This window comes from Pristis pectinata, chromosome 1 (genome assembly GCF_009764475.1).
Source record: "Pristis pectinata isolate sPriPec2 chromosome 1, sPriPec2.1.pri, whole genome shotgun sequence".
Taxonomy (NCBI): domain Eukaryota; kingdom Metazoa; phylum Chordata; class Chondrichthyes; order Rhinopristiformes; family Pristidae; genus Pristis; species Pristis pectinata.
This window is the reverse complement of record NC_067405.1, coordinates 124,844,342-124,855,748: the sequence shown is the minus strand read 5'-3', so window position 1 is coordinate 124,855,748 and position 11,407 is coordinate 124,844,342. Positions and strand designations below refer to the sequence as shown.

Genomic DNA, 11,407 nt, shown 5'->3' with positions numbered 1-11,407 from the left:
AAATGATTCCCAGCATTGTATGTTAGATCAGGTGGCTTGTAATTCTTGGTAATTGCACATACTGTTGCAATTTTCCACCTACAAGTTGCTTCAAACAATGAGATAACATTTTAATAATAAATCAACACATAGAACTCGAGGACAGGTGATCAAGTTTATTTTAAATGAAGTATATTTACTATGCTTTTTTGCAATAGATGATATAGAATAGAATAAAGGAATAGTTCATAATTATATAAATGAAATAAATAACCATAAATATAGAAATTCTAATAAAAAAAACTCTTCAACTAACACTTCAAATCAGATTAATATTATGCAGGATGTGTTCCCAGATACAAGAATGCTAATGGAATCGGGGCTAAAAAGGATCATTATAGCAATATACGTGTTACTGACTGTACTACTCTGCTGGAAGCCTGCTGAGAACTCTTGCCCTTCCTGTTTCTATACTGCTGCTGCACTGGATCCTGGCGCAAATCCAGCAATGAACCACCCCGTGGCTTGGTGTGGAGAAGCTGTCTGTGAGGTGAGTATTGGGTGTACCGAGGTGAGTAGTGGGACTGCTCAGCATTACATGTTGGGCTCAGAGTTAGACCCTGGCCAGGACAGTGAGTGCAGGCCATTGCTGGGACTTGCAGCACCTGCTCCATGTGTTAATAGACTGCCGGGATCCTACAGTCTCTCTCATCACCTCCTTACTGAATGTGGAAACTGCTGTCTCCCCCTCTTTAACTGGCAGCACAGTTGTCCCCATCCTGGACATTTCTTTGAGATAATAAGCTTGTCATAGGTTGTTGTTCATTTACCTTGTTACCATAAAGTAATCTCCAGGTCTGGCTGAGCTGTACAGCCAAATGGGGAGGAGGAGGCAGCACCTTCCATCAGGTTTAACAGGAACTGGTGAGAAAGACCACAGGATCCAGGTAGACTGTCAACACATAGAGCAAGTGCCACCAGTCTCCAGCCATGGACTGCCTGCATTATGCCATTCAGAGTATACCCCTGCACCCACATCTCAGTGCTGTGCAGCTGCAATGCTCACCCCAGCCCACCCAACATCAACCCTCGTGGGCTGTCTCTCCACTGCCTCTGAGCCATGGGACATTTCATTCCTGGGGGAGCACTAGTGGAGGGCAGGGATTTGACCCAGATTCCCAGCATACAGGTTCCTGGCACAGCAGTGCAAGCAGCATATAGTAGGGGTTCACCAAATTCCCAGCACAACAGCATGCAGCTCAAGTAGATGATTTTATTAAGGAACAAAGGGATACATTTCTGTGAGTGTTTAGGTTGTAAGATAAAGAACATTTTTGTGAATCAGAGCTCTGCGGGATAGCACTAAACAGGGTAACACTGAGTGGGGTACCAGTGTATTATCCTAACTTGGCATAAATACTTAAATATAACTAAGATGTCTCATTCTTAAACACCTCTATCAGGGTGACAGTTATTAGGTGGGAAACAAAGACATGCCTTTATTCTCAGTTTTGGAATCAGACATTAGGACATTGGCAGTTCCAATTCATATTGCTGGCTTTCAGCCATTGGAACTTCAGTGAGACTTCCATGCATGCTCTGCCTAAAATAGAGTCTGGGTAAACCTCCTGTCTGATCCAATCCCACATCCGACCTGGTGCACAATGGGACACCCCAATGATTTCAACGAGTAGATGAGTAAATATTTTCAAATTATTTTAGTTTTATATGTTTCAAATAATTATAGTTTATTTATTGAAAACATTTAATTACTTATGCCAAAGGCTATCAGAGTCATTCCAGGGACAGGGCTGTGTTGTTTGAGGCCAGTTCACTACCAAGACCTCACGTACTGACTCAAGGTTTCATAGACCCAGCAAGATGGGCCTTTCATATCCAAAGCAGGTGAGTTCAGGTGATCCTGTCTATTACTAAGTCCAGTGTAGCAGAGTTAGGTGAAGAGCAAAAATCCCTCTGATCTATCACAAGTTTCAGAGAGCATTCCTAGCGAACCAGTGTAACATCTTACTATTTCCAGCAACAGTTCCAATTGACATTGTCAATTTATTTGAAACTTGCCTCCATAGAGCCCACATCTCTGTAAGAATGAGAGTGGACTGCTCGAGTATTTTTCCAAACCAGTGAATTACATATCTATGTATATCAAAAAATATTTTATAGACTTTATTTTTATGTTAAAGTTAATAAATGTCCTATTCAATTTTAGAACTATATTACATCTCTTCAGTATCTTTACAACATGATTTTTTTTCATTTTTCTAACCATAGCTTTCATCAATATGTTCACGTTACAATGGTTACCCTTTAAAAATAACAAACAGTTTGAGAATACTATATTAAATATAATTCTTACTCATGTAATGTCACATTAACATATGTACACAATTTAGAATAATCTACATGGAGAACAAGACTATATTGAAAGGGAACAACATTCAACTGAATTGCCACATAAACCCAAAAACATGAAACACCTGCAAAATTTTCTGCGTCTATTAATCACCTTTTGTTGCCCCATATTTTAATTCACAAATGCAGTTGAGCCCAACTAACATAAATGCTCTCTGCAGAAATTCCTCCACTGTATTATCACGAATTTCTAATATTTGTCGTCATGAACACGTTTCAATCTATGGGTCTTATTATTTCATAAGGGCACTTATAGAATCATAGAGTCATAGGATTATGCAACAGAGAAGGGGGCATTTGGTCAAATGAGTCCAATTATTTTATTTTTAAAATATTTTATCTGATTTCTCTTTGAAGGCTACCTTTAAACCTTGACACTCATAAAGTGGTGCATTCCAAATCCAAACCATTTGTAATGTAAAAAAGTAAAGATTCATATTGCCTCTGGTTATTTCACAAATCGTCACAAATCTGCATCATCTTGTTACTACCCTTCAACTATTGAAAATTCCAAATCCTTCATGATTTTTAATTCCACTTTTAAAATCATCTTGTCTTCTCTTCTCCACAGAGAATAAATCCACCTCTCCATTCTATCCATTCAATTGTGATACCTCATCTCTAGAACCATCCTGGTAAATTTCTTCTGAAAATCTGCTTCAATCACCAGATGCTTCCTGAAGTGTTCTGGTGGCCAGAATACTCCAGCAGGTGCCAATCAAGAAGTCACATTATCAAGAAAGGTGTTCTCAATGGTAATCACTCTCAAGCTGTCTTAAACCAGCAGTTGTGAAGTAAAAACAGAGCATAAGGATTAAATGATGCCAATTGTTGTATGAATATCTCTATTCTATGAATTCAGGATCACAGGACACTTCAGTTGAACATACTGTATATTTTAGGAATTGGTTCTTTTTGTATTGTTACTATATTTAAGTATTTGTTTAACTTACTTGACTATGAAGTATTTGAAATTAAATTTAATTGGCATGCCAATGTACTGCATTACAGAGTAGGGCATTGCAAATTTCCACTTGGGCTGTAAATTCGAGAGCCTCATATCAGAGAGGCTACAGGAAGCAGGTTGGAGATACAGAATGATTTCATGACTCCTCTTAGAAGTTTATTGTAATAAAATAGTACTAGTTTCTTCAAAAAAGAAATCACCTTCTTTCTCCCACAGTTACAGAGCTGTGCAAGAGTCAAGAAGATATGGGAGGTAGTTTTCGCGATGCCTACAAAGTTGCCTACAAAAGTTTAAGAAAACTGGATTGCTTACTCCTGCACAAGCTCAAAAATATGTATACTGCCTTCATAACTGTAAAATAAAATATATTAGATCAATAAAATGTTGCAGAAAATATTGTACAGTTCAGGAAAAATACCCTCTCAACTTCTATTAAATATCATTAAAGTTAATAGGAACACAGACTTGCATCACAAAGATGTAGAATTTTGTTATGATCCATGACTGTCAAATGTGAATTACAGTGAATTACAAGCATAACAAATTAATGCCATCATCAAAAGCAGTTTCTGGCTTATTACTTAACCCAGATTGAACTTGAGCATCTTCAGATTCACAGTGTTCCTTAACGTTAACAGAATGAAGAGACACTGCAAGGTTATCAATTTCTGTCAGGTCTGCTGCATGGTGTAAATCAGCAGCATAGTCTGTGAAGTGGCCTGAATGATCCACACAATTTGAAATCAGACAACGATCTTGCTCCAAGTCTTGAACCTGCTCAATATGTTCTCCACAAATGTCATGGCAACATTTGTTTCCAGTATTATTCGGGCTGCAACAGACATCAGTGCTAAAAATTCCATTCAATCTATGATCCAATGTTTTATCAGATTCAGTGTCAATTGAAATGTTAGCAGTTATGCCAGTATCTTCCTTCCAATTATGAGCAAGGTTAGGATTTTCTGAAGAATTACAGTTATTTAATTCTACAATTTTGGGTTCTTTGAACAGAGTTTCATTGCCACTGGTCCTTTGATTTTTTTCTGATTTACAGTCCAAATCTTCTTTTAGTTCATCCAGCATAAAACGTAATTTTTGCTATAAAATTAACATGAGGAAGTAGATTGTCAGTTTAGTGTTCATTATTTTAGCAGAGGTAGCAGCTATGTCAAATAACAATGTAATACCTAGATTTTAACATTAGATAAAGTAATGTAAATTTAAATATTTAATGTTTATTAATTGACATTAATAATTGACAATTTTGTGTTATTGCAGTATGGTAAACTGCAGGATACTATTGCTTCAAACTAAAGTGACATTGTAATAATTTAACTTTACATTTAATTTTCACATTTAATTTGTAGGCAGCAATAAAGTATCCTCCAAATAAGTATCTTGCTTACATCTTTAAGAAAATTCAACATGGATATTTAATTTTCAATGCAAATCATTCTGATGCTATTAAGATTCATCCAATGAGAGAGAAAATACATTGCAGGCATCAGTCTGGAGAATTTAAAGCAAAAAGGTCATATTAAAACATCAGAAATTCAATTTTGAGGTCCTGTTGTAATGGAAAATTTACATGTCATTTTTCATTCAGTCAGTATTAAGGCCAAATGGTCCTGGCTATGGCCAACAGTTCTGAACAAAATCAGCAGTATTCAGCTATTCAAACTGAAGTGGGGCACAAACTTAAATGCATGTGATGTAATACGTAGGAGAAAGGGAATTACTGACAGATTAAGGATCTTTCTGCTAGATTCCAATGGAATCCAAAAGTGGGGTTCAATCTTGCTGGGATTCCCATAATATTCATCTCCCAGATTCCATGTCAGGTCAGACCAAGGACAGGATCTGAGGGACCAATGATTTCAATGAACACTGAAGGACAAAGATATTGGAGGCGATGGGGAAGTAAGTTACTTTCTTAAAATTTTATTGCTTTAGTTTAATGTTTTTATTATTTCGTTTTGTTTGTAATTCACTTTATTTTTCCTAACATAATGGAATATTCAATTTTAGTAAGTTTTTAAGTGGCTGCATGTCAGAAATATTTAAAAATTGTTAGCCAATGACAGCTTTGACAGAAGACTAAAGGTCTAACCTTAGCATTGCTTCTATCAGGGAATTTCAGCTACTCCAGGTTTGGGGCCTGCATATTTCACCACATGCAGCTCAGTTGTCACCAGACCTATCACTGGATTCTGGAATGCTGAGGGTCAGGCCCAGGAATTCGGGGATGTGGGAATCAAGGACAATATTATTATGCAATGGGCCCAGTCCAGTGTGATTTAGCCTATAAAGTGAGAAAAATTGCACAGGTTTCAATTTTGTGTTTAGGTAAGGCAATGTTTTTGTAAAGATTTCATAGAATCAACATGAAACATTGAGGAAATTTGAACGTAGCCTAAAATTTGTATAAATTTCTTTATATGCCATTCTTCAGGTGCTAATATTTAGAAAGTTATAGGCAAAGAAAATCCTATCAAGTTTCCAGTGCCCTTCATTAGTCTTCCTTTTCCAACAGAACATTTTTGATTTATTTCTGTGACCAGGATTCATCAATATAGGTACTCACACAAGTACTATTTACAATTAGGGATACTTCAACAACGAAAAAGAAAAATAAGCCTTCAAATACATTCTTGCATGAAAATATGCTGAAACAGTGCTGCTTGGGGAACTGTGCCAATTTGTCCCATGAGCACGTGCAAACTTTCATGCTTCAGAGGCATCAATATGCTCATTAGCACCAATGCAAGAATAAGATATGACCAACAAATGAAACTAACTTACACCTACTGACATCTCAGCTCTTAAATGGGAAGTGGCCATTGAATTGGAAGTTATTGTGCATCCCGGAGAGCACTGACAACAATCGTGGCAGTATAGGGACAGAGATGGGCAGCCTGTTTTGAAAATACTGACCACAAAATCCTAGTGGAAGAAATGAATATGCAGAGAAAGGTCTTGCACCCATGGGTGGTCAGGAAGCCAATAAGGACAAAAAAAACAGGTGACCATATTAGGAGGTGGCCAAAGAATTTGATGTTCACAGTGATGCCCCAAAGAACTCATTTCAGTGTTAGAAAAAAAATAACCACCTCATATATCTGGTCAAGATTGGTGGAAAAAATAATGTATTCCATCTGTCAACTGCAACAGCTGTTTCAAGAAGGCCATGTCACGCCTGCAAGCTGTCAGTGGAGGAGAATGCTGGCAATTACGGAGTCAGCTATTACAGAATCAATGATCAGCACTGCTACTGAGAACAATGAGAAAAAAGGTACAGTATGGTCATAAATATTTCTCCCCATCACATTCTACTTGGTCCTCTCCCCACAAACATTTCTGCCTTTTAACAACCAGATAGTTCAAACATCCTCTCTTACCTGCTCCTTCACCTCACCAAATTGAAGGTTCTGATCATGTATCCTTACTAATATTATACAAGAACACAAGGAAATAGGAGCCGACCAGACGCCCCCTTGTGTCTACTCCACCATTCAATATCTTTCTCAATCTTTCAAAAAATATCTAGCTCCTCTTTAAATAGCTCCAATGATTTAGCCTCCAGAAGACTATGGGCTAGAGAATTCCAATCAACTGTTAGGGTATAGGGGAATCACAAAGTGGAGCTTAAAGTTTAAGAAAGGCAAACATTGAAGGGATGAGAAATAAACTGACTGTAGCAAACTGGGATGAAATGTTAATTGAAAAACCTACATTGCAATTATTCAAGGAAAGTATCGTGCACAATAAAAACCAAGAGGAAAGTCCTAGAAGGCTAAAAGGTCATTTGTGAGGTTCAGCAAACACTGTTAACAAATGGCATAGGAAAGAGTACCATATTTTACAAAAAAAACTTGCACAAATACAAGAAAACTGGAGTAGGGTAGCTACAGAAAATGCATACAAAGGAAGTGAAAGAGTTACAAAAACAATTATGTAAATAAAATACGCTTAATGTTCCAAGCAAATGACTGTCTCAATTTCCATTTGGGGGCTTCCATTACAAGTTGCATTAACAATCACCAATTATCTTGGCTCCTTACATTTCCTGGAAAGAAGTCTTATTGTCATTTTCCCTCCAATAATGATTTAAATTCTGAGCTTTCCTGTTCTACTTCTTGGCCCTGTCTGAATCCTAACAATGCACTGAAGATTTATGGAATTATTTAATTTAGAATAACATTGTAGGTAGCAGGCAAACTTTTCTTGTAAATAGGAAATAATATCTTAAGATAAACCATGACCAGAAATGTATCTCTGCAAGTCCTAGTATTATATTTATTAAACACAGATAAAAGTTACAAATCTTAAAATATCATTGGCCCTGCATGGTTTATGATATGTTCCTCCTGCAGTGGAATACAGTGCTGACACATTGTCAATGCTCACTTGTGACAAATTGCCTGCTTAGTTGAAATGCTAAGGGTGACCAATGGCAGAGGAAACCACATGCTAGGAAGGACTCAATTTTTAAGGGTTATACTAAAAAAGGAGAAAGAAATCTAGTTTGAAAGCTGCAGATTCTTTTTCCATTGGATAAAATAATTATGAATGTTTTGAAAATATTGAACCCTGAAATGTATACTCACTTCATCTAATCGATGCTTGTTTTCTTCTATTCGACGTTCAAATATACTCTCTAAAACCCTGAATAAAAGAATAAATTGTTTATCTGTTAGTAATACAGATCTGCATGTTATCATTTCAAAAAGTCACTTTGGTAAGTCAATCTGACATTTCTTTACAAGATTTTAGATTATAAAGTCAGAACAATTTAATCATGATTTGCAAATTAATAATAAACCAGAAACTAAGGTAGGATCATTATCAATGTAATTATTTTCCTATGCGTTGAATTTAGTTATATTTGGGATTCCTACAGAATTTATACCAGAAATGGAAGAGCTTTGAGGAATGCCTGCTATGAGACTTATTTATCAACACTGCAACACTCGGTAACCATCACTTGCTGGAGCAGGTGGAGGTGCCAAAAATACTGAACCAGTGTATATCACTCTCTGAGTTCATCAGGAAAGTAGCAGGTAAATACAAACTGAACCTGAAAATGTATCGTATTGAGAAAGCTGGGTCAAAATAACTGCATAGTCCTATTAGCTATTAAAGCTAACGAAACATTCTGAGACATTTGTAAGATGAGCTGAATGTCTTTAAAATTCACTTCCATTTTTTAGACATGACAACAAAATATGAAAATTGGGAAAGAGAGGAACCTCCCCCACCCAGCCATGCAAATGTATCAGCACAAAGGTCAGCCATTCCACTCAATCATGAATATAGTATGCCTAAATAATGAGTATTTATAGTGCACTCTCAGCATAAGTATCCACAATTTCCCCTAATCCAACACCAGTGGCTGTGCCTTTATATCTTACAATGTATGTTGGAACAAAGAACTACACATAGATAAGGAAGGTCACAAATTTCTTATCCAGTTTTATCTCAGGTATCTTTATTTACCAATGTAGTATGCACCATCAACCTAATGTATTACTTAAAGAAAAGCAGAAAATACTGGAAACACTCAACAGGTCAGGCAGCATCTGTGGAGAAACAGAATTAATGTTACAGGTTGAAGACCCTTTATCACAACTGGGATGGAGAGAAAATAAGTTAGTATTAAGTGCAAGAAAAGGATGGATAGAACAAAAGGGAACATCTCTCAGAGGGTAAGACCAGGGTTGCTCTGGGCATAAACTGCAAATGAGGTCATCTGTTTGGGGGTTAATGGAAGTAGTTAAGGAAGGAGAATATGATCCTTTATTAACAAATACTATGAAATGAGGGCAGTTAGAGAGTGAGAACACAGACAAAGGAATGAAAAGTAGAAAATGCAGGGCTATATCATTTCTGTTAGAAGCAGAATAGCATTTACTCCTCTAACAGCTCCCCCTTCAAAGCAATTTCTGAGATGAAATTAACTACTTACATAAATACAAGTTTAAATACAATGATTTAAATCTATAGTTCTATAGTGGCATAGAGTTAAATTAAAAGGCTAGATCTTACTGTGCAATATGGAAAGTAAATTGATACCTGTTTGAAAATAATCCTCGAGTTAATATTTCACTGGTAACATCAGAGATGAACTCAAGATACCTTAATTCCTCTTCCCTGGAGAAAAATGCACATCAGCAATAAATAATCTGTAAGTACATTCTGTTGTAGCATTTGAAAGTTGAAAAAAAATAGGAGCCAACCTAAATCTTATTTACCAAACTTACAACTTACATAGCCTGAAGTGTATGGGTTTGATATGGAGACTTTGATATATACTGGAAAACAAAGAAAACCACAGATACTGGAATCTGAAACAAAAACAGAAATACTGGAGGAACTCAGTCAAGCATCATCCGTGGAAAGAGAAACCAGTCAACATTTTGGATCAGTGATCCTTCCTCAGATCTGGTGGGAATGGGTGGGGGGGAGGACGGAACAGTGGAGGATTTACAGTTTCAAAGCAGAGTTGGGGGAGCAGAGAAGTGTAAGACAAAAAACCAGATAAGTTAGGACAGATCAGGTGGTAATGAGCAAAAAATAAACTGCTGGAGGAACTCAGAGGGTCGAGCAGCATCTGTGGAGGCAAAGGGTTGGTCGACGTTTTGGGTTGAGACCTTGCATCTGGACTGCAGGGTCTTGATCAGTCCTGATGCAGGGTCAGTCTCAACCTGAAATGCCCACTATCCCTTTGCCTCCACAGATGCTGCTTGACCCGCTGAGTTCCTCCAGCAGTTTATTTTTTGCTCCAGATTACAGCATCTGCAGTCTCTTATGTCTCAGGTGACCAGGAGCATGAGTTCTGAGACTCATTTTCATCAGGTGATCAGGAGCATGTATACTGAGACTCATTTTCAGTACTCATGCTTCTTATCACCTGATATGACCAAAAATGTTGACTGTTGTTTTTCCCCACAGATGCTGCTTGACTGGCTGAGTTCTTCCAACATTTCTATTTTTCCCATTACATTACAAATTTCAGCTTTGCTTGGAAACTGACACATCTATGCTTTTTCAAGTTTTTGCAAGACACTAAAGATATTCTTGTGCCCAAGGAAAACACTGTCATCATTGCAAGATTACTGGCATTAGTAAATCAATTAACATATTAAAAAAATCATAAATCTAATCACTGAAGAGCAGAAAATCAAACCGCCTCAAGGATTCTGTGAGATAACAGTTTGTAAGGTTTTGCTGGAAATTACAACCATAATTAAATCAAATGTTTTAAATACTTACTCAGCCTTAACTTTTCTCATAATTGGTGACTTGATTCTATTTGTTGAGGATAAGCTGTAAACAATTGGTTTAAAGAGAAAAGAAGTGATTAGACTAACGCAGTAACTCGAAAAGTAAAAAATAGTTTAAGCTTTAGTAACGTAACATTTCTTTATTGCATCAGTTTCTGTTGTCTTTTAGTTCATGCTTATTGTTTAAAGTTCTCAACGTGACTGGAGTTTTATTTCCATCACTTTATTTCACTGAAATTACAGTAACGTTGTTTCTGATCAAGCTATATGTAAATGGTGTTTCTTTTGTTTTGCATTGATGTGCATTTAAAGCGTGAAGCATACATGTAAATTAAAATAACTGACTACTAAATGGAAATATTTCAAATTGCGTTAGAGATTTGCTTTTACGAGAAACTCATTTGTCACTAATAAAACTGTCTACTGAAGTATAGTTTCTAAATAGTCTAAACTGCTTCAAGAACTATTTGCATAGAAAAATTGAAAAAAATGGTAGTGGTCATTCAGTGGTAGAAGCACACTAATAGTCAATAACAGGCCTCATTTCTGTTAACTTGGTTTGGCTTTGTAACTGATATTGCATAATTTATCAATTTTAATTTCAATCATTAGATACTCAATCCAAATAGTGATTTTCCTTTATTCCCAGTGACACAACCCTTTGGAAACCTATTGTTTGTGGAAGATCGATTGAACAGCTTTGAGGTTTCAAAAAAAACTAAAAAATACAATTGTCAGGAATGGTTGG

At 36.5% G+C, this 11,407-nt stretch overlaps 1 protein-coding gene across 1 annotated transcript in view; it reads right to left on the bottom strand.

Moving 5' to 3' along the window:
- Positions 1–280: 280 nt before the first annotated feature.
- Positions 281–11,407, bottom strand: part of spata7 (spermatogenesis associated 7) — a 54,100-nt gene continuing 42,973 nt past the window's right edge. The window contains exons 8-11 of the mRNA XM_052020667.1: positions 10,649–10,702; positions 9,449–9,526; positions 7,984–8,041; positions 281–4,474 (exon numbers count right to left, since the gene is read on the bottom strand). Coding sequence (XP_051876627.1) covers positions 3,905–4,474; positions 7,984–8,041; positions 9,449–9,526; positions 10,649–10,702 — 760 coding nt within the window. The 3' untranslated portion in view covers positions 281–3,904. The remainder of the gene's footprint in view (positions 4,475–7,983; positions 8,042–9,448; positions 9,527–10,648; positions 10,703–11,407) is intronic.